Below are 24,825 nucleotides of genomic sequence, written 5' to 3'. Positions count from 1 at the left end.
GCCTGTTTAGTTTTCATAGAATGTGTACAATTTATTTTTTAGTTGAAAATATCTTCAACCTCAGGCCATTCAAGATCAGGATGAGTTTGTTTCTTCATCAGATTTGGAGAAATGTTGCATTGCATCAGTGTCTCATCAATGGATGCTCTGCAGTGAATGGGTGCCGTCAGAATGAGAGTCCAAACAGCTGATAAAAACTTCACAATAATCCACACCACTACAGTCTATCATTTAACATCTGGAGAACACAAAAGATGAAACAAATCTATCATTTTTAACTCAAATGTGAGTCAATAATCCATAATCACGCTTTCTCCAGAGAAAAAGTCATCAAATCTGAATCAAGAGAGAAATCTGCACAGATCAAGCACAGCTCTCAACAAATATATGGGTGGATGATTTTGATGATGTGAGAGACAACAGGAGATGCACTTTTTTAAATGGAGGAAACGTTATAATGGATTATGGATATTTTAGCCAGAAGAAACGATTTGAAGTTAAAAATGTCTAAGTAGATCTGACGGCACCCATTCACTGCAGAGCATTCATTGGTGAGCAAGTGATGCAATGCTACATTTCTCCAAATCTGATGAAGAAACAAACTTATCTACATCTTGAATGACCTGAGGGTGAACACATTTTGGGTGATTATTCCTTTAAGTATAAACAAGTTAAAAACAAGTGAAAAAATCTACACTTATGTTCGAAATATGACAAATATAATTTGCAGCATTGTTAAGGTACATTTGTCAAGTTTCAAGTTCCAAACGTCTAATTAAAAACTCATTAAGAAACCAATAAAAAGTTGTTAAATGCAATTTGCACGCCACATTTCTAAATTCTGAGCTCTATAAATGAGTTTTCTCCCACATCAGTTTATTCCTCCATTGCCAATCACTCCTGCTTTAGTTGAGTATGTGGCTTTTATCTGATTGATTGTTGTTATTTTGGTTTGGTCAAAAAATTTTCATTCAAATCTTGCTAGTAAATTCCACAAATAATTATAAATACATTACAAGTGACACTCTAAATTTGAATTATAAAAGACTGAAATACACTGAAAAAAAATAATGGTTCAGGAATTACATTGAAAAAATTTCACTCAGGAATATTAAAAATAAAATTTGCAAAAATTAAAAAAGGTAACTTTGAATTCAGAGTGAAAAAGACTGAAATACACTCAAATCATTGGTGTTGGATATATTTAGAAACAATTTTCATTGAAAAATGGTTAGTAAATTTCACAAATATTTCCAAAGACATGTGACATTAAATTTAATTTGAAATTTTTAAGTATAGAAAGACACAAATACACCGAAAAAAAACTAATGTAGGATTTACTTTTAAACAATTTTAACTCAGAAATTGCTAGTAAATTAAACAAACACACACACACACACATACAAAAATCTGTGGCATTGAATTCAGTGTGAAATTTTAAAGTAAAAAGACTGAGATAAAGTGATTTAGAATTTACTTTGGAACACGTTTCAAACCAAAACTGGCAGTAAATTATCCAAATAGCGTTCTTACAAAGAAATGGAAAGTAAGACACTAGATCACAACTCATTTTTATATTTTGTAGAAAGTCTGAAATAGGTTTTTCTTGTAAAACATACTTTGTTTTATTAACAACTTCAAAGAATCAGTCTCAAACCCTTCTCTACTGACTAGCGACCATTTACAGATTTAAGAGCCCTAAAATTGTGCATTGGTCAAACATTTACTATTATGAAATATTTTCATTTAAATGCTTAAAAAAATGGTTTTCATGCATGCATGAATATGAATGCATGGTCACTTTTGAATGGTCATTAATGGAGAAAGATGGGCCAATCAGCCAAACATTGGTCATTAATACCATATGATGATTATTGACAGTGCTCAGAGATGTACAGGTCATGGCACTGAGATGGACAGGAATATGAACAGATAAATCTTTGACTGGTTGAGCAGATTTAAATAGTCGTGAAAGTAGGTTAAATATTGCATTAACATTTTGCAGATTCAGTATTGCTGAGCTGTTTTACGTTGATGAGTCTCATGTTAATGTGCATAGTTTAAATCTTGCGGCTGTACTTTCCAAACTGTTTGACATTAGTTGTGTTTATATTGTTTATATTCAGTGCTAAAATAGACATTATGTTATAAATGCTGTTGATGGAGCTGCACTTACACTGAACACAGAAGATTCCTTAAAGTAAATAGTAAAAAATAATATAATAAATAATATAATAAAAAATTTAACTGTAAAGAGACTTAAACAAAGCCATAAGTATGTGTGTATGTATATATATATATATATATATATATATATATATATATATATATATATATTCTTTTTCAATGAATATATATATTTTAAATTAAAATTTTCAATAAAATATATAGAAATATATTTAAGAGAAGTGTGTGTACAGAATGTTATATATAACGTTATTCCAGCAATGCATTTATTTAAATAAATATTTAATAAATATATATATATATGGATATACAATAAATTTATATTATTAGAAAATATTTCTACAAAATATTATACAGTTATCTGACTGCTTCATATCACACTTGATTATAACATGCACATATATATATATATTTGTCTGAAATATCTTATAATAAATTTAAATTTGGAAAGTGTTGCAGAACAGTTATTTTAGTATTTTTAATTATTATTTTTAATATAATTTTTATATTATAGTAGCTTTTATTTAATTTTATTAGTTTTAGTTTTAGTACTTTAGTTTCAGTTTAAGTAATTTACATTTTTTTTAATTATCATTGCTAAGTACTTTAGTTTGAGTTTATATATATATATATTTTTTGTATTGCTAAGTACAGTAGATTAAATTTATTTCATTTCAATTTCAATTTATTTTCATTTTAGTTTTAATCATTTTATTATGCAACCTTGTTTTCCCCCTGGAATAAAACGGGTGTTTGGGACTTTTAACCTTGTAGTTTTTACTTTTTATTGTAATTCCGCGAAAAAAGTCAGAATTTCAAGAATAACATAGAATGTCACAAAATTATTATTTTTTAATATATTTTAACTCCCATATTTCTTAGTGTTTCAACTTCTTACATTCAGTTATTATTATTATTTTTTATTTGATGTTTGTTTTATTTGATTTTATTTCAAATGTATTTCAATTACTAAAAATCAATGCAAAATCAATGCAAAAATGACAGATTTAACTTTTTAAACTGATGCTCTGTGAACACGAGTTTTGACTCATTTGTTATAAAAATATGAAACAAAAATCAGGCTGAATTAAATAATAAGAGATAAATAACAAGGACTAAATATGTAATTGTTGTAAATGGAATATTCCTTTAAATTGTTTGAAATGCTAAAGAATGAAGAAACGCATGTGATGTAAAAATGAAATGCAGCCATTTATTATTACGCTGGAATGCATTCACTATATCATTAGCAGTTACATCATCATAATATCATCAGTGCATTCTGACAGGTGGACAAAACTGACACTTTCAATGTAAATGAGGAATAAATGGTTCAGTGATGCTTTGCTGTTGGTCAAAATTCATCAATGCTTAGAGCAATAATACACATAGCAAACATCAACATACATACATGTGTAGAAAAACATACATAAAGATGATGTTGATGTGCATCATGAGTACAGAAGATGCACATTTCCCTGTTTGGAGAGTCACAAATACTAATCATCATATTCTCCAGCAAGAGCATCGAAGCATCACATTTAGACCCTCAAAGTTTATAAAACACAAGTCATTTGTCCTCACAACAGACTCCAACAGAATCTTTTTGATATACAGGATAAGTTTGTGCACGAGATGCATGACTTCAGACGTCTATAGCAAGTCTAGATGTGTGTAAATATCTGTGTGTGAGTGTCAAAGTGTAGTTAGTTTAAAGCAAACTCTTATCACACAGAACAGACCGCTTTCACTTTGACCATCTTCATCGACCAGCAAAAGGTTTTAAGTGTGTGAATGAAGGCTCCTGAAATAATCAGGTCTTCACTTTAAGTTTTCATTTAGTACTGAGTGAATGAAGAGCAGGAGAAAATAACACAAAAGTGTCTCTTGCAACCTCTTCCAAGGCCTGTATTCACAAAATAGAGACTTCTGGGAATCCATACTCTGGACCAAGTCAATCATTTCGGATCCAAACTGTTCTGGTGTTGCTTGAGGAGGAGTACAGTGAGAAGATCATTCAGAGATAGTAAAGCTAGTGAAGTGAAGGTGTGCTTTATCAATGCTTGCATGAATTCACACACTACTGAGAGATGTTATATTAAATCTGGAAACAGAGGATGCTACCCTCCCCTCATTCCCTGCATTATTAGGCATTTTTTCAGCATGACACTGACGATATTCATTCTCTAGAGGTGAGAATCCTTCAGTGGAAATGCACTGACACTCTTGAGCAGCTGTGAGAGATTCTGTAGAGACGAGCTGAGCAACACTTCCCTTTAAACACCAGAGCGAGCGTTCAGCAGAGAAACAGGACAGATGTGATATGAGCTTCTACAGGAAGGGAAGAAGGGTCACAGCAGTGCTCAGTGTTCATTTGAAGCGAATTTGTTTCTATTAAACTCTATGAAAGCGTCAATATATTTAATGTAACTGTATTTGTGTGTTTGCTGTAGCTGGGTTTCTCTCTGATCTGTTCTCATGGCTCTGTGACCTTTCACCCTTGACCTCTGTGACCTTTCACCAGTCGAGTGCTCATCATGGTTGTGTGTGTAAGTAATGCACATCTCCAGCATATCAAAGCATTTGTAAATATAGCTTATGTGTGTGTGTTTGGCAGATGTCTGTAACAGATAAAGGTCATGCATTTATTCCCGGTCAGACCTTCACAGAGGGTCCGAGTGGCTTTAGTCCAGCTCCTATTGATAGCTACTGTACGAACTCACATCTACTGGTCATGCAGTGGACTGCTGTGGTCAGATATCTGCACTAACTACTCTAGTGTCCTGTAGAAACGGCCTGTGTGGGGTTTTCTTGTTGGTCCGTTGATTGGCTGAGAACTCATTGTGTTGATTGTGTGTCCGAAGCGGGTCGGTCTCGCTCTAGTTCGGACGGGACAGGCCTAATGCTGCGCTGATGGAGGCCAGAATCAGGATGACGCTGGCGATGACCGCTACACCGCTGGACCGGTAAACCACACGTCCGTTACGCGGCTGAATGGGTCTGAATGTTCCCACCATTGGCGTCCCATCATTGAACTTCAGATCATTAAAACTCTTAAGCTGTTTGAAGACACAATAATCAATAAGGTTAAAAATGAGGATAGGAAGTTTTTTTTTTTTTTTTTTTTTTTTTTTTTTTTGGGTGAGCTGGCCCTTTAAGTGCTTACTTTTGAAGTCGTTATAGAACCAACAGTCGATTCTTGAAGTAAAAATAATGTATTATATATATATATATATGTGTGACACTAGACCACAAAACCAGCCTTAAGTCTCAATTATTTGAAACATCTGAAAGCTGAATAAATTATATTTTCATTGATATGGTTTAAACCTGAAATTTAAGGGAGCAAAATTTTAATTTTAAAATTGTCCAAATGAAGTTCTTAGCAATGCATATTACTGATCAAACATGAAGTTTCGATACATTTACGGCATGAAATTTACAAAATATGTTCAAGGAACATATTGTTTACTTAATATCCTAAAGATTTTTTGCCATTAAAAAAAAAATCTATAATTTTTACCCATTCAATGTTTTTTTTGGCTTTTGCTACAGATATATTTTTTATTGTTAAAAATCTTTATAAAAATTTAAATTATTTAATGCCAGCTTTCTGCCGTAGTAACATTTCTCATGTTCATTTACCCAAACTAAAACTAAAACCGAAATGAAAAGTAATAAACACTATGACATTATATTTTACAAAAGCACAACACAATAACTAAAACTTTAACCAAAATAAAAATAAAACTTAAAACCATTATATATTAATAAAAGTATAATAATATTTCAATGAGACTAATTTCATAAGACAATCAAATAAAAAATGATGGAGAAATATAAAAGTATGGTATTATTAGTTGCTTATTAGCATGCGTATTACTAGAATATTAGCCATGTATTACTGCTAATTAAGAACATATTAATGCCTTATTCTACATCCCTAATCTTACCCAATATCTAAATCTAACCTCTACCTTACTAACTATTAATAAAAAGCAAATTAAGAATTTATTTAACGACAAGTCGTAGTTAATAGTTAACAAGTGTTACCTATTCTATAGTGTTACCAAAAGTATTAATAGAAACTTCTTAATAATATATTATTACCAAATGAGGTCACACTTTATTTTAGGGTCCAATTCTCACTATTAACTAACCATTAACTATGAGTTTTGCCTCAATTAACCCCTTATTTGCTGCTTATTAATAGTTTATAAGGTAGTTGTTAAGTTTAGGGTATTGGGTAGGATTATGGATGTCATGCATTAAATGTACTTTATAAGCACTAATAAACAGCCAATATGTTAATAATAGACATACTAATAAGCAAGTAGTTATTAGTGTGAATTGGACCCTATACTAAAGTGTTACCAAAAAGGATATGCAAAAAGATAAATACATAATTAAATATATATAAACATCCCCCGCACTATAGTATAATTCACTGTACTTTCTAGATTCTGAAGTTTCTGTCAAATAAATGCTGTTTTCATGCATGAAATGTGCATAAAATGGTTATTTATATGCGTAAACATACATGACTGGAGACAGCAAAGTAGATGCTTTGGGGAAAACCAATAAAACCAGCTCTTCTCCACCATGTTTAAAGTTTATGGCCCGTTCAACTCCGAAGTTTTTAGTGTTTAAGCTTCAGTCGTACCTGTTGTATGTCGAGGGGAATGGGGTTTTCAAACACCGTCCACACCACAGCCTCCGTGCAGCCCGGTGTGGTCAGCGAGCCGTCATACCGGTAATAGTTCGTCATGTTGGCTTCAGGCAGAATGAGCTGATTCAGAGAGATCTTACGAAGCGTCGTGTTTCCATCTGCGCAAATGAAAAAGAGTTACGATGTGAGTGCATGAACGTGTGTTCAGGGAAACACATTTGGTGATGAATGCATCTTATGCTCACCTACGTTGCATTTATTTGATAAAAAATATAGCAAAAAAAATGAAAATATTTTTGCTATTTAAAAGTATTGTTCTCTATGTGAATATCTGTATAAGTGTAATTTATTTTTGTGATGCTCCGCTGTATTTTCAGCATCATTCCTCCAGTCTTCAGAGTCACATGATCTTCAGAAATCATGAAAATATGATGATTTACTGCTCAAAAACATTTCTGAATATTACCAATGTTGAAATTATTTTTTTATTTTTTTTTGTGCAAACCATGACACATTTTATTTTATTTATTAGGATTGAATAAAAAGTAAGTAAGTTTATTTGAAATCTTAAAACTATAATTGTCTTTGTTGTAAATTGAATCTTGCCTTTGTTCTTTCTTTCAAAAACAGAAAAATCGTGCTTTTGAACAATAGCGTGTTTTTAAATATTTCTATAAATGCATAAAGTTTTCTTTTATGGTTAGTATAAGTCTGTAATAATTATATGTAGCTTTATTTGAAATCTCTAAAAAATATCTATTAAGTTCCACGTAGACTTTTTTTTTTTTTTTTTATTAAAATTTATTTTAGTTAATTTCTTCCTAAATGTTTTGCAACGACAAATATGTTTTTATTATTCAAATTAAAGTGTGCAATTTCTTTGCTAGTAACAGCACCAAGTGGAACAAAATAATGAAAGATAAATCTTCCAGAAGTCGTATTGTCCCTCAAGCTCACGTCATTGGATTGAGTAATAATCTGGCATGTCGTGTCGCTCAAACAAACAGATCAATGTCATGAAAGCGTCAGTGTTTCACTCTTCAGCCAAACTGCTGAGACTCTGAACATTAATCTGACATGATGCAAACTAGTTGAACATTAAATACATGACACACTTCACTTTTAAAAGGATATTCCAGGATATGGACGATGGGATTTAAATAGAGTAAAAGAATCAGAGCACCATGCACAGATGTTTTCTTACTTGTATTCTGGATGCTGCGCAGGCCGTGTGTGAACTCATTGTACTTTTTGTTTGTGCTGGTTGACACCTGAAAGTTATAAAGTCATATACCTGAAAGTTTCATTATACATATTCAAAAATCATCGCTGAGCAAACCGAACAAGCTCATATTTATTGATTTCAAAGCGCAAGTGTTTCACACCTCGTAGAAGAATCCCAGCACGGCGACTCCAGAAGGATCTTTGAGTGCATCTTCAAGTCTGTCGTATCTTTGTTTCATGTGCACTATATGCAGCTGGAGAGAGAGAATACACATGATAATACATGTTATTGTACTTTTGTTTATTTGCAAAAAATTTTTTTATGATAATAAAAGTTAAGAAATATATAAATAAACAATAACGTTTCTATTATTTTATTTTATTTTTTTATTTTTTTATTTTTTTTTTTTTTTTTCGGTGAAGTAAAACTATGGAAAGTGGCGGGAAACTCACATTATGTAATGTGTTTCTCTAATGCATGTTGGCTACAATTATTGTCACCCCTAGAAATTCTTCAGAGTAAAGTATATTCCCGTTCATATTTACATTTTTTAGGGTGAGCATGACATTCTTCAGCTATGACTTCCTGCTCCACAGGTTTATAAATATGAGGAACACAAAGGCCAAAATACCCTTAATTATTTACATTTAGTCATTTTGTAGACACATTTTTTTCCAAAACGACTTACAATTGAGGGATGCATAAAGCGATTCTTCTTCAAGAGGCAAACAGACACAGGAAGTGCTTGTAAACCAAGGTTTAGACATTGTTCAAGTACAAGCTAGAACGAAAATAATAAAAAAAAAATTTTAAGGATGAAGCCAAGTAGTTTCGAAAGAGATGAATTTTCAGCTGTCGCTTGAAAATTGTCAGGGATTCAGAATTCCGGATAAGGGTTGGGAAGATGATTCCGAGAGCCAGGATCATCCATCACAAAGAAAAACAGACTGTTATCAGAACAAGATTCCCATTTCCACCTTCAATAATTAACTTTTTAAGAACAAAAATTTGATTTATTTTTTTTATTAGATTTTTTAAAAATGTTATGGGGTTTCGAATGAAAACATGACTTTCTGTTACGAAACAGGGGAAAGCATGTTTATTACTCATTTTGGGAGACATAACAAATGAGGGAAAGAAATTATATTTCAGTATTCTATTAAATGTTATATATCATTATGAAAAGCTCGTCAGTTATTACTCCCATTATTACACTTCTTTTTTCATGTTGCCCCCAAAATCACATTAATATGCAAATTAGATTTTAGTTTATTGATACATTGTATATAAATGAGAAAACCAATTTATGGTCATATTACATACATTTTGCAGAAAGAAAAATGGTATATTGAATGTTTCTGTTATAATATAGTTGTGAATCATCTTTATACAATGTTTGGTAAAAAAAATAAAAAATAAAGTTTGAAAACTAAAAATGTATTGGTGATTTAAAAAAATCAACTTTTTTTTTTACCTTTTTTATGTTCTAAACAAATGTAAAGACATGGAAGAAACGAACTTTTTTCCTAGAACTTTTTTCTCGGGTCATACGAGGTTAAGAAGTTACAACTAAAGATATTACGAATCTGCTTGGAAGAGGGTGTGTGTCTCTATTGTCCTAATGCGCGGCGAGGAGGAGAGATTTAGGGGCCAAAGACTCCCCGAGGATCACAGCTGAAGAATCATACACAGATAAGTTGAGTCTCAGGGTCAGAAAGCCTCTACATCAACATGTTGTTCAGGAGGGTTTCGAGAAAAATCCTTTCTACTCAAACTCCAGCATACTCAGACGTCAGAGGAGTTCGGTGCAAACGGGTTTTCTGTCACTGTTTGGATGTAATAAAACAATGAAAGATATATCTTCTGTCACAGACAAATAATTCTAACCTTGATATCAGGATTATGCATAAAATAATGTCATGTATATGAAAATCTGTGGCTCAGATCCAGACAGGAATCGTGTGTCTGTGGAGAATACAAGACTTTTTCACCGTACAAACAGTTTTCAAAACAAAAATGCACCAAAATGCATCATATTTTGTGGGAAAGAGTGACGAACTCCAGCAAAACAGACACTATTTTTTAAGTCAGCTGCACACAATGAGTGAGAAACGAGTATTGGATTAGTCTTACCTCCATAGGATACTGCTCTCCATCGATGGTGTGTTCAGATCCAGGACCTCCGTTGTTGCCCCAGTGGAGGTGAAACTGCACGGCTTTGTACGTTTCTTCCAGGTTTCCTCCGGACACTGTGGCTGTGATGGGTATATTGACCTGAACTGAGGTGGAAAACACAACATTACAGTCCAGCGTCACACAGAACACTTTGTTTCTTCTTCAGATTTGGAGAAATGCAGCATTGCATCAGTGTCTCGCCAATGGATGCTCTGCAGTGAATGGGTGCCGTCAGAATGAGAGTCCAAACAGCTGATAAATACACATATTGACACATGTGTTTAAACGCTGCTTGATCTGTGCAGATTTCTCTCCTGATTCAGAACACTTTTTCACTGGAGGAAGTGTTGTTATTGATTATAGATTAAAACATCTTCATGCTGGATTCGTTTTTAGTGTTTTGTCTTCTCCAGATGTTAACTGATAGACTGGAAGAAGTGTTTTATTGTGATGTTTTTATCAGCTGTCTGGACTCTCGCTCTGGCGGCACCCATTCGCTTGCTGAGACACTGATGCGATGCTACATTTCTCCAAATCTGATGATGGAACAAACTATATTAGTTGCTCAGTCTAAAACATTTCATGAGCTCAGCAGAGCGTGACAAAAGAGACATTTCCAGCTCCACACTCCACGTCAGAGTAGATTAGTTTAGTTTTTGTCTTCAGCTGCGGTTCTTGTCCAGTTTGCAGTTTTACCCGAGTGGCCATTGTTCTTCATGGTGCTGTCGAACACGGTCTGGTAGCCGGTGAATCTGAAAGGCGTCAGGCGTTCATCCAGCATGGTTTTCTTTGTCACTATGTTGATTGGTGACTGTCTGCTCTCCCCACAGTCTTTATTGACTTCACTCCATCGGTCCGGTCCTTAGAGCAACATGGAGAAGTTACAGTACGTTAGATTTAGATTTACAGATGCGGTAAATGAGCCACGTGTCTAGAATGGCATGTTAAGATGCTCAACGTACCTTTACAGTGGGACGGACAGCTCACTTGTGTCTGGTAGCACCAGTCTGTATGAATATAAAAGTATTGGAATGCTTTATGCATTTTTTTTTTTTTTTTTTGGTGCAATTTAATGCATCTTTTGTTAGTTAATAATCAATCATACTAGATCTTCTAGACAGACAAATTTTCTCAAACATTTCAAATTTTTTACATGTCATTTTTGATTAATAATGCAGTAAAACAGTAAAATTGATAAATATTATTCCAATTTAAAACACTGTTTTCAATGTGAATATCTGTAATTTATTTCTGTGATGCTCCGCTGTATTTTCAGAATCATTCCTCCAGTCTTCAGTGTCACATGATCTTCAGAAATCACAATAATATGCTGATTTGGTGTTTAATTACTATAATTTATTATCGGTGGTCAGTTATTACATTGGATTTGTGTTTCTTATTATTATCATAGTTGAAAAAATAAATATTTAAAACATTATAAAATTAATTACTGTCACTTTAAAAAAATGTAATGTGTTTTTTCCCCCCTGAATAAAATTATAAATGTATTTTTATTTTTCTCACTGCAAACTTTTGAATGTTAATCTATCACAGTTTTAGCAGCACATCTGTCGTCGACATTGATAATAATCAGAAATGTTTCTTAAGCGACAATTAGAATGATTTCTGAAGAAGAAGCGGAGTAATGAAAATGAAAATCCAGATTTGATCACAGAAATAAATTACACTTTAACAGACATTGACACAGAAAACATATTTTTAAATTGCAGTAATATTTTACAATTTTTTCTGCATTTACTGTATTTTTGATCAAATAAATGCCCTTGGTAAGCAGAAGAGACTTCTTTCAAATACATAAATTTGAATCATTTCAAACTTTTGACCGATAATATATTAAACAAGTTATTAATTCTAATGACTTCATTCTATTGCCTCGTCCAGCAGGAAAACCTCTCCCTGCCGCTCACAATGAGCACAGACAACATTGAATTGTTCGGAGAATTGTTGATAATGACAAAACTGTCTTCAGATTCTTAACAGAAGTAGTAACGGGATGTTTTGAAGTCTCTCAGGCAACTTCTCAAGAAGTTACTCAGTCATGATAGTTTTCATGACCCCTGCATCTCCTTTTCCTTCACAACGAGATCCTGTTATTTCAGAAATTAAAGAGACATGTCACTGATGACCCAAATATGTTTTAGCTTGGAAGCTGCTCTTGGTTCTTGCTTGTTTTGCGTTTGAGTCTTAGATGTTTCTTCTAAAATCACTTCGGAGGATGAGTCGATTATTGTTACACAGTAAGACAAATGAACGTGGAGCACCTTTGAGATGAATTCATGAGAAATGTTTGAGTTCATTTGCACATGTTGCTAAAAAAAAAAGAGGTTTAAAATGACCCTTTAGGTTAAAATACATGTCACACAATTGAGGAAGGTCATTTCTAATGCAAGTGATATTTCTCTTCTGCAAAGACATTATTCATTCATAAATTAATTTGATGACCTTTCTTTGCCCTCTTTGTCAGAATGAGCTCATATGATCTTGTATTGACACTGATGACAAACATTTCATTAAAGGAAAGAATGACTAGGTTTCTGTGTGTTAAAAACTAACAACACTTCCTTCTGATTGTGACTTGTGTGTTTCAGTGACTTATTACTGATTTAATGAAATAGATAATGATCATATTTAATAGATTTAACTCTGTTAAGTGTGCAATAAATGTCTATTTTTAATTAAAATATCAGCCCATTTGCATGTTCACATCCATTAAAAACTGATGATTTATATAGAATAAAAACAACAAATTCTGCCTAAAACGAAATTATTATAATGTCTTGTTTTTACCATCTCTTTATACATTTACTCAGATTTTTATATATATATTATACATTTTTTCTTCTGAAAATTTGTGTCTCAGAAAATTTAATAAAATCAGTAATAATAAAATAATAATAAATAATAATAATAAATAAAACATTACGATTAATGTATTTTAATTGCACATGAAATTTCCATGCATTTGCTTAACATAAACTAATAAATTTAATCTGATGCAAATTTTTAAAGTCATAATTCAGTAATAATACTAATAAACTGAATGGGTTTTAAATGCATATCATTAATAAATACAGTTTGTTCCAACCTCATAACTGAATATTGCTTGTTCCAGAGCTAGTCATAATTGAACCATGCTAATACTTTTTAACCTAATAACAGAAAAACAGATTTAAGCAGACAGTTTTTGTCTTGTCCAGCTGTATTTACTCAGTGCATCTTATAACATCGATGTGAAAGATATAGCACCAACATGTAATAGAAAAGGATCACCCCCTCCTAAACATCAGGTGTATCTAATCACCTTCTCAAGGACACACAAAGCCTGTGATCATCTGTGCTCATTTCCATGAGCTCAGCATTAAACACGCTTTCCTTGAAGTTTTTCAGTCCTTGGTAGTGCAACTGAAGCAAACCATCAACTATGAGTGACAAGACACTGTCAGAAGATCTCTGGGATAAAGATGGAGACAACAACATTTCAAAGGCTTTATCAACACCTAGAAGCACAGTGAAGTCTATTATTCTGAAGTGGAAGGTATTTGGTTCGACACGGACCATCCCTGGATCAGGACCACGCTCCAAACTGATGAAAGAGAGACGATCGAGAGACCTACAGCGACTCTGAAGCAGCTGCAGGAGTTTATGACAAAGAGTGTTCATTGTGTGCATGAAACAACAATATCATAAATCATCCACGAATCTGGCTTGTATGGAAAAAACTCACTCCTCGAGAAAGGCCCCGTGCAGTCGTAACTGAGCTTTGCCGAAACACACCTTGAATATTCTGAGGCAGATGAGACTATAATTGAATTATTGGCCTAAACACCAAATGATATTTCTGGTGGAACTCCAATCCAGAGCTCAGCATCCAGAGAACAGCGTCCCTATATTAAAGCATGGAGCTGGTGATGTCCTGTTCTGGGACTGAAGCACTCGTCATGATAGAAGGAAACATGGACGGACCAGAAAGCTGTCAATGGGAACAAGGTTTACCTTCCAGCATAATAATGACCCAAAGCACACAGCAGAACTGTTCATTTCAAGCTGCAAAATGTGATTATTTTAAAGGTGGGTTGATTCTTTTCAATACCCAATGTGTGTGTGTGTGTGTGTGTGTGTGTGTGTACCTTTATGAAAAAAGTTTATTCAAGTGTGCTATTAGTATACATCTTTTAAACTAAAAATACGAAAGTATGATTTTAGTTTACATTTTATGTACTTCTCTGAAATATACTTAAAATGACATTTAAGTATTCTTGACTTATACTTACAAAAACTCTAAATATATTTGAGCTATACTTGTGCTCCTAGAATCCGTGTTTTCATTGTTATACAGTAGAGGGCGCTAGTACACATCCTCTGTATAGAATTTCCAAAAAAACAAGTGAAGAAAAAGAAACACTAGACACTAACACATGTAATCTAAGATTATCCTCTGACATGAAACAGCATCAAAACTTTAACATTATGGAATAAAATGCTGACCGATGAAGAACTGATAATTATTTTTTAATTAATTTTGGGGTGTTTTTTGTTCAAAATGTTATTTCTTTCTTTTTTTTTATGAAACTTATCCACATTAAAGTGTAAATTAATATGTTAATAAAATGCATGTGATTGTTTACAAGCAGATACTCTGTTCTTTCTTTGGATGTTTTTTTTTATGTTCAGATATTCATTTAACAAACTATATAAAAATTAAAACCTTAATAGGGGACATAGTAGTATACTTAAAGTGTGATGTAAAGTTCACTTAAAAAAACTTATGAGTATACTTGCAGTATAAAACTACTAAACTAGTAGTTTACTGAGACTATACTTCAAAGTGTACAAAGTATTTCATTAGTAAACTATCAGTATATCTATAAGTTTACTTTAAGTATAATTACAGTACAAACTACAAACATAGAGGAAAACGAGTTGTGTTCTCAAAGTCTGCTACTTAAAGAATACCTAAAAGTATACTTTTATATACTAGAAAGTGGGATCATTTAGTCCCAAGGAGTATTGAAACAGTACACTTAAAAGTATACTAGCTATACTTGTGCTCCTATAAGCTGTGTTTTCATTGTTATACAGTAGAGGGCGCTAGTACACATCTTCTGTGTAGAATAAAAAAAAAAACACAAGTACACTTAAAAGTATACTACTAGAACACTGATATTTGTATACTTGCTACATATACTATACTTAAAAATATACTTGAAGTTTACTTAAGTTAAATTAAACTGGAAGTACTATTACTTCTTGGTATGGGTATGTATATATATATATATATATATATATATATATATATATATATGTATGTATGTATAAATAACATTTTTCTGTGTACATCAAAATACCTCCCTTTAAATTGATCATATTTCTTCACTGAATTATATTAGTTTTTCATCGTTTACACTTAGATTGACCTCATCAAGCTTAATAGTTCAGGGCTCTGGCACACAACTTGTTTTTAGTGACTTCAGCGTCATTCAGATTTATCATTTGGTGTTTATTAAACTCTTCCCCGACTGTTCACTTGTTTTGTTTTGCTCCCTCGCAAACGAAGCATTGTTCCCACGTCTCCATCATAAGCTGTTATTCCCTGCCATTCAAATACCTCTAATACACAGGAATTGCGTTTCTATTGTTTGTTAGCTGGACAGACATGAGGCCAGGGTCCGGCGCTCTATCGGTCTCCGCTATCTCACACAGACCACTCTTATTTTATTAATATTTCACAATGGTCTCCACCTCACAAAATATTTCGACGCAATCTCTGAAATCCAATATTTATGAAAAACATGCACGCCATTGAAGTGAAAGGGTCAGGTCGCCTGGTTTTGTTATTTTTAAGTTCAGTCCCACACATGCAAGGCCAGCCGGTGGAAGTGAGGGTTTTGCAGAGGAAGTGCCAGCGAGGGCAGGTCTTCTGTGGGCACATGATAATCAGCATCACAAAGAACGGCTCGAAAGGCAAAGCATCCTCGCTCCACCTGATGCAGACCTGCTGTCTCCAGAGCCAGAAGAAAGCCTCGGTTTCTCCCCAAGAGTTGTGTGGAGCACAAAGCCAGGAACGTGAGGTGGTCAGCGGGCAAGAACCGGTTTATCATTTCCTACTGTGTGCTGCTTTTACCCAGAATCCACATGATGTCATTTCCCTCACAGAAGCATCATAAGTGCAACAAGATTCCAGATATAAAACTCCATTCATTTTCTACACAGGGAAGTAGATTTAAAAAAAAAAAAAAATTATATTCTTAAGAACACTGTATTATTTGTACGGATCCCTCCCAACACACTGGGAACTAAGAAGATACTAAATAAAAGATTCAGTCAGAAACATATTATTTTAAATTCTATTCCTTTTATCTTTAGAACAAATGTTTTCTGCCAAGCTGAAACCGAGTGCCTTAGAATATATAAAATTTTAAATAAAAAATAATAAAAAAATTTAGAATATATGAAATAAAAGCTTAAATCTAAATAAATATTTTGCAATTTTTTACTATCCTTTTTTATTATTATTAGCTTATTATTTTATTCTCTGCCTTAGAAGATATAAAATAAAGGTTATGTTAAATAAATAAATTATATATTTTTTCTATAACAAATAATGTTTGTAAAGTCAGGTGTGTGACTGCATCATATAATAATTATTAATTAATAATATTAATAATGTTCATCGTCTGGCTGACTGCGTCTTGTATTAATTTTTTCTAAAAATCCTGTCATACGTGCACAAGCTACTACTAAATATTGTAGAAACATAATTTTCTGTTCAAGTTGCTTTGTAACGATTTGTATTGTAAAAAGCGCTATACAAATAAACTTGAATTGAAAAAAAACTTGAGTTGTAAAGAGACAATACTTTTAACATTTTTTTTTTTTCTGTCCTCAACCAACCTGAAAAATATGGTCTTAAAAGATATTACATAAATGAAATGTTACAATAAAAGTAAAAGGAAGTAAAAAAGGGAGATAACTTATTTTTGATCTTAGGTTGTTAATCTATGGTTTCTGCTTTTGTTGAAGCTGTCATCTTACATTATTTCAACTCATCTTTTAAAAATAATAATAAAAAATGTTTTGATGAGAAACTACATTACCCATGAATCTGTACAAAAGATTCCACCAATCAGGAAAGTCACTGCGTGAACACCACACAAATGACATAATCGAGAAAGAAAAAAAAACTTCCAGAACCAACGCTGCTAAAAACAAAAAGTGGTTGGCAATTGATTAGTTAGCCTACTTGTGAACATATTAAACACATTCCTCAATGCACACTGTAAGCGTGCATCAGAGATTGTGTCTGTTGATCAATATGAAGTCATTTGGCTTTAAATGAGCAGGTTTTATGAATGTATTTACTGCTGTCAGCTATCATTAACCACGTCGAGTCCGGAGCGTACGTCAGCGGAGAACAATACCTGCCTGTTCACTGATATGAGTTAACAAACCGCCTTTGATCTTTAGAGCGGTGTGAGAAACAAAGTGAGGGTCACAGTAGGTCACAGAAATATCTCAAAGACTCAACACTAAACGAAAAAACAACACAAAAGACGAAGCTAAGAAAATACAGTTTCATGCACGTAAACCTGAACACAAATCCTGGCGTGAAACGTAATCTGCTGCGAGTCGCTCGATCAGTGTGCGTACTACATATATATATATACATACAGTTTCCTCATTGAGACACCAAGACTGAATTTACCTTCTGGCATTTTGGTACATACTGCATTTAACATTAATAACCATAGCTGTCTGCAGTTCATGCTGCAATGCATGCTGGGAACTCACAACCCTTAACATTTCAGCAATATTGCTACATTTCAATTCTCTCTTCAAATAACTGTGTTGGGACAACATTTGGAGGAAATTCTATTGGTCTAATAACATGGGTTTTTAAGTAGTTCGAATTAACATGTCTTAGTATTTATGAACTGTAAGCTTGAAAATATGTTGTTTATTTTGCAGTGCACCTAGGCAACATTTTCAGCATCTTATGTCGCCTCATAAGACAACTCATTACATAAGGTAGGTGGCATGGAATCCCTTGTGGTTAAAACAATCCTAAAATGCACTGAGAGAGTAAACATTTCCAATCAAGATCACAGATGCATTCGAGAGAAATTAGAAATGCATTGTGCATTTTGTTTATTTTAAATTGCACTGAAAACCTCAGTATTGCAAAAAGCATATATTGTGTCAATCATGCATTTCACATGAGATAACATTTCTTGAAGACAGTTTGAAATCAGTTATTCGGGTAAAGAAGCTGCATTACGAAGGAGCAGTCTAAGCTAGAGCTTTCTTTAACTTCTTAATGAATAATAATGAAGATTAAAGTGATTGTTTAGCTCTATACAGAACCAAACACCTGTTCGTGTGTCTAAACTGGCTCTTGTATTTTATTGACATACAGCTGTCCTAAGTACAATGACAGAATGTCATTGCATTACATAGAAATGATATCAATCAAATGCAACACTATCTTTTGACTAGTCGTTATCATCAAACACAGTCACTGAGCACCGACTATCCTCATTTTCAACACTCCAGCTATTGTTTAAGCATTTCAAAGCGAACAAACTTCCTTTTGTCGAGTCATTTTCATTTGTATAGCACTTTTCAACAAAACACGTCATTTCAAAGCAGATTTACAAAAAAAAAAAATGTGTCAGATCCAACATCAAAGCGTTGTAATGTATTTAAGCTATCATTAATGTCGATTGTTTACAATAACTGACACTTGCTTTGATATTTCGTAACGTTTTTTAGTATGACTTCGCTGTGTAAATAGGTTTTGGCACCACTGGAATTAATCTGTCAATCTTCACAATGAATCTGTCAATCTTTATTATTTTTGCACGCTTTTCAAATGCGCTACTCGGCCAATTAGCGTCTAAAAAAAACAAACATAAATATTGTAATTATTTATCATTTTATTTCTTCGTTCCCAAAAATGCACAATTTTTGTAACTTTGAACTAGGTTTTCAAATGTTTCAATAGCCACAAATAGAAATCACGTGCATCTTTTTTGGATGAAACACATTGCTCTGCTAGAGAACTTTGCTTCCCAAAACCAAATACTGTGATTATTTTCCCCTTTAGTGTTAACTAGCATGCTATATCACAAAAACATAGCGTTCTTAAAGATCTTTGACGTCTGGTTTAGTGTACAAAGGGCGCCAGAGGACAAACTCGGTTGCACGTGACGAACTTGAACAGCTCGCGCACAGAACATTTCTATAAAGTCCTCGTGCAAGCAGGTGCAGCTCCAGAGCATCATCGACCGCTGGATTTTAGGAGCTCGTCCTACATGAGAACAGGAACGGAACCAGTGTCCTTGAGCAGAAAGAAAGATGCTCCTTCCTTCAGAAAACAGGTCTCTCTCTCTCTCTCTCTCTCTCTCTTTCTCTCTCTCTCTCTCTCTTACGGACTTTTTTTAGTTGGTTCGAGTTTCGTGCGTCAGATGACACTGAAGGATTTTCTAAACGCATATAGATTAATAACTCTGACAGTCTGCCTAGGTAAGACAAGCTACATAATATTCATAAAAACAAAAACGTGCCTTGAGTTTTAATGAATGGATCGGTTTTATTCAGTGTTCTGAAAACAATTGTCTGTGAGCTGTGAATATAGTAAAAGCTGTAAAAAATTAATAAACGCAGACAAGAAAACTAAAAAAAAAGCATCATGCATTTTTTGAAAAGCTTGAGACTTTCTGATTTTTATAGAAATTAAATGTCATTTAATTTTATGCATTAATAAGACTTTTTGCAACTATATGCAAATTTCTAGTAATAGCCTCGGAAGTTTTACACAAGAGTCATTCTGTTCACATCTGAAGTCATTCATTAAGTTTAATCTGACCAGTGATCGATTCGAATCAATTGATGTTACCTGCAAATCACTTGAAAACCCCGTAGATTTGCATAGACGTGAATGAGATTGAATCTGAACGCATATATGATGCATTAAGCACCGTTGCATCAGCATCCCGAGTGTGCGGGACTCACCTGCACCGGTGCACGGACGCAGAAGCAGAGGCAGAAGAACAGCTGAAAGCAGACACCGCATCGTGAAGGTCCTGTGACTCCAGCAATGACACCCCACCAAATCTGACCCTCTGAGAGGGGGCTCGTCTCTTATATAGTGATACATCTATCAATGGACATGATGGAGTCTGCTGGCCCCTCCCATCACATTCCTCAATAACGAGAGCATCCCATCACACACGTGCCATGCACCTTGTGTATTATTAAATATGCTCATTATTCCTAAATACTAATACTATCTAAAAGATCTGATCAATGCCACAACAATGACAAAACCTCCTCACCTATATGTGTATGATATGTGAGTTAGATTAACCTTAATGCATACTACAAGTAGGAAAGTTAAAAAAAAAAAAATTCCAAATCAACTTATAGTTTACATAAACTTATTGCAAAAATATATCAAATGTATTCAAATTTTATTCCTGGTGAAATCCTGAATAATGATTCGTACAGTAGGCCTGTTTTTGTTCTGGCGTGTCAGGGAGATTATCGTTATAAAATGAGGACAATTCTGTCAGGAAGTATAGGAAGTGTTGAATTATTGTTATTGTTTTACTTTCACTGCCTCCCATTTTATCACACAATTAATAAGCCGTAATCTTGCTGTGCTGTGTGTTGTAAACTTCAGATTTTCAGATGAAAAGCACTTCCCATCTTTTTATATTTTCCTGAATTAGCCTACTCACATGCATAGTGATTCTATAATTGGAGATACGTTAGGCATTGCAGAAAGTTAAGAAAAAAAAATATTTAATTGTAATAATTCAGTGTTTGGCAAACACAACTTACTTCCTTTTTTAATTTTAATGAAACAAAAAACAACAACAAAAAACCGCTGTCTATTTGGTATTGTTTGTCAACTCTGTTACTGACAAATTAGCCAATGTATAGAAATACAAATAAATCATAACAGGAAAAATCCTTCTTGTTTCTTTAGACAAACAGTCCTTACATTCCACCACTTGAAACTGAGATCATATTTCACCTATGCATACCTTTAAATTTTTTTATAAAATACCTATGTCTTAACAGAACCATCCACTTGGAGCGAATATTTTTCATCTTAAAATGTATACAATATCCAGTTAAAAAAAAGAAATATTGAAATATTACAAAGGTGAAAAAATAAATCAATGTTTATTAGAATTTTTTTTTGTTTGTTTGTGAAAATAGTTTATAAACAGAGTTGACCCTTTAAGTAACAGAACTGACAGAATTGTCCAATGGCCTCATTACTTTATTGTGGTAACAGAGTTCAAGGGTAACAGAAGTTACCATTTTCTTTATTTTTTAGCCAAAAACTCCACTTGCTAGCATAAATGCTAAGAGCACATGGCACCACTGAAATCATGATTAAGAGACTTATAAATAACACGTGTGATGAAGGAAAAAAAAAAAATTCTCCTTTTGATATTGTGATAACAGATTTGACACTTTCTAAAATAACTCTTGGTGTAAGATTTTCTTAGTTTAAAATACTTTCTTAGAAAGAGCACTTAGACTTTTCAGTGCTTCACATCTTAACAGTGAGGCAGTGACATCATTTCCTGCATCTTACATAGATGTGACGCAAAGTATGGTACGGTAACAGAGTTGATGCAAGATTTACGGACACAATTTTATAAGAAAAAAGTTATTTAAAATTGTTATTTTATTTTTTAATTTGTATAATTTTGTAAAATTGGGTAAATGACTCGTTAGGGCAAAAATATTACCAAAAGACAAGCATAATAAAATCTTTTGATTACTCCTTGATACATGTTGGACAAAATGCATTGGCTAATTTGGACAACTAGAAATCATGATTTTCAGCTATTTAAGACACTTTTTGTACAAATTACATAGTTTATTATTATGTATACTGTCTATGGGGGCCGTTGAATGCTTGAATCTGATTGGCTGACGAAGGTTCTAAGGTGCGCAATAGAGGGGTGGAACTATGATGTCACTTTGTAGGCAAAACCCAGTAGCGAGTTAGCATTTTTAGCACTTCCGGTTCCATCGTCCCAGAGTCGATGGGTTTTTTCGAATGAGATTTTAGTTAAATCCCTAAAATAAAGTCCGTGGTTTACACAGGCTCCACTCTCACTAATGACTTTCTTTAGAGTGTTACGTTTCCTAAAAAAGACGGTTGCTGACAAGTTTCTAAATGGGACTACAGGCGCTGGCGGAGACATTAAACTTCATCACACCGAACGGTTTATCAATTTACAGTATTTTAATTTAATAGATTAAATGCACTGGAATTTTATTGAATAGTTCGTGAAGACACTTTTTTAATTAAAATATTCATATTAAGGATATACTGACTTTTAATGCCTTATTTCAAACCGTTTTCTTTCAAATCAAAGCTAAATACACGTAGAAACAGCGCACCCTTGTGGCGCGGAGGACACAGAAGAGCATTATTTATTTAACCCGTTTAATCCCACCAGTCACAATGTTTTCTTTTATAAAGCTCTAAAAACCTTACTGACTGATGTTTTAGTGCACTTCCTGCAAATATGAAAAAATAAAGCGTCTCAATTAAATATGTGCAGTTTCACATGATTAGTGCGAATGATCACATGACCAGAGCAGCTTATTTCCAAGATGATGGCTGCATCAAATCTCAGAAACTAAAGGCTAGTAAAGTGTCTTAACATAAATATATAACAAAGATTTTTGGTACACATGATCTTTAGGGTGTCTAGTATTAATATATGCATTCACATATATAACGTTTTGTTGAGTGTGGTCACAGAATGAGTAAACATGATGATGATCAAAATAGTAAATTTAGGTATATACAATATAAATCCAATTGCATGCAGTTGCTAGTGTAAATGACAATAACATGTTGCCATGACAAAATATTGCACTAAATGTTACAATAAATGTACAATAGTGATGTAATACTCTAAGCATTAATATAAACATTTGTTTGGGATTAATTCGGGATATAACGGGTTAATAGTATGTTTTCTGCATTCAAGCTCATATATCAATGCTTGTTGAGTGCATTTCTATGTGACAAAAAATGCATTATTAAATTTGGTGCATTTGCAGTGAATTCAGTAATATCTATCATGATTTGTTTATGTAATGCTTGCTTTATTCATTTATTATCTCCAATTTAAGGCTCTATAACCCACCAAAACATTGTCAGGGTAACTCATGGGCCGAATTAGTGTATATGGGAAATAAAGTTGCTTGAGTAAACACCTGCTTTATTCACAACAGATAAATGCAGTTATGAATATTGACTACAGCTGAGCAGTCATTAATGTGGGTCTGGTGACATCTAATGGTCGGTAGCATATTATCATCAAAGCCTTCTATATAATAACACTAATACAGCAGAACTAATAATAGTAGGATTAACTAGTAGACCAATGCATTTAAAACATAGTTTGTATATTTGTTTATTACATATTGTGAGCTTTCAAAAAGTATTAACTATTATTAAAAAATATATATATATTACAAAGAAACAATAGGCCTTGATGCTTATCATTTTTCGGACTGTTTTAATTAACATTAATGCTTTTTTATCTTTAATGCATTAATAGAGTAATGTTTTACTGAAAGATGCACATTAAAGGATTAGCACATTATTCATATAATTAATCAGAAGATCTTGTTTTGAAGTCTGCCTTTATTTTATAGTCGGTTTGTTCATTTAGTTGGATGAATGTATAATGAACTTCACATCATGTAATCTGTACTATTGTATCATTCCACTCATAAAGAAATAAAAGCATTAATATTCTGAATTCGTTAACTGCATTTGAGTCATTATTAGTTATTAGTGATTTTTCATTGTTGTTTTTAAGTAGTTTATAGGTTTTTTTAATTTTAGTACAATGTTAACAAACAGTATTTTGAATTCGTTTTCATTTTTAAATTGTGCTTTTCCACTTTAAGATTTTTCTATTTTTGATTCTTTTTAAAATAAATGTCTATAAGATTTTATATAAACTTGTTTTAGTTATTTTAGTACATCAAATTAAATTAAATAAAACGTTTTTATTAATATTTTGAATTAGTTTTTATTTTTAAATTGTGCTTTTGCACTTTAAGATTTTTCTATTTTTCATTCTTTTTAAATAAATGTCTGTAAGATTTTATATCAACTTTAGTTTTTAAGTTAAGTTAAACTATATAAAACGTCTTTTATTAATATTTTGAATGAGTCTATTTTTTAATTGTGCCTTCCACTTACATTTTTTATTTTATTTTATTTTTAAGTCTAATTTTATTTTTTATTCAGTTGTAGGTAGTTTGGTACAATTTAAAATGTTTTAATATTTTGAATTCATTTTTTCTTTTTAAATTGTGCCTTTTCACTTTTTTAAATTCTTTTAAAAAAAGTCTATAAGATTCTAAATTTTAGTTTTAGTTATTTTAGTACATCAAGTTAAACTATATCAAACGTTTGTATTAATATTTTAAACGAATTTATTTTTAATTCAATTTTTAAAATTTAATTTTTATTTTTCAGTTGTAGGTATTT

General features: G+C 32.6%; 1 protein-coding gene across 1 annotated transcript; it reads right to left on the bottom strand.

Moving 5' to 3' along the window:
* Positions 1-3,447: 3,447 nt before the first annotated feature.
* On the bottom strand, positions 3,448-20,567 carry LOC113070144 (carbonic anhydrase 4-like). Its single transcript, XM_026243359.1, has 8 exons — positions 20,289-20,567; positions 11,219-11,263; positions 10,953-11,117; positions 10,215-10,360; positions 8,242-8,334; positions 8,061-8,127; positions 6,851-7,014; positions 3,448-5,246 (listed from the first exon to the last, which is right to left on the bottom strand). The coding sequence occupies exons 1-8, from the start codon at positions 20,431-20,433 to the stop codon at positions 5,067-5,069; spliced, it is 1,005 nt and encodes a 334-aa protein (XP_026099144.1). The 5' UTR covers positions 20,434-20,567; the 3' UTR covers positions 3,448-5,066.
* Between the last annotated feature and the right edge of the window lie 4,258 nt (positions 20,568-24,825).

This window comes from Carassius auratus, chromosome 5 (genome assembly GCF_003368295.1).
Source record: "Carassius auratus strain Wakin chromosome 5, ASM336829v1, whole genome shotgun sequence".
Lineage (NCBI taxonomy): Eukaryota > Metazoa > Chordata > Actinopteri > Cypriniformes > Cyprinidae > Carassius > Carassius auratus.
Note: the sequence above shows the minus strand (reverse complement) of the source record. Positions and strands in the feature narration are given on the sequence as shown.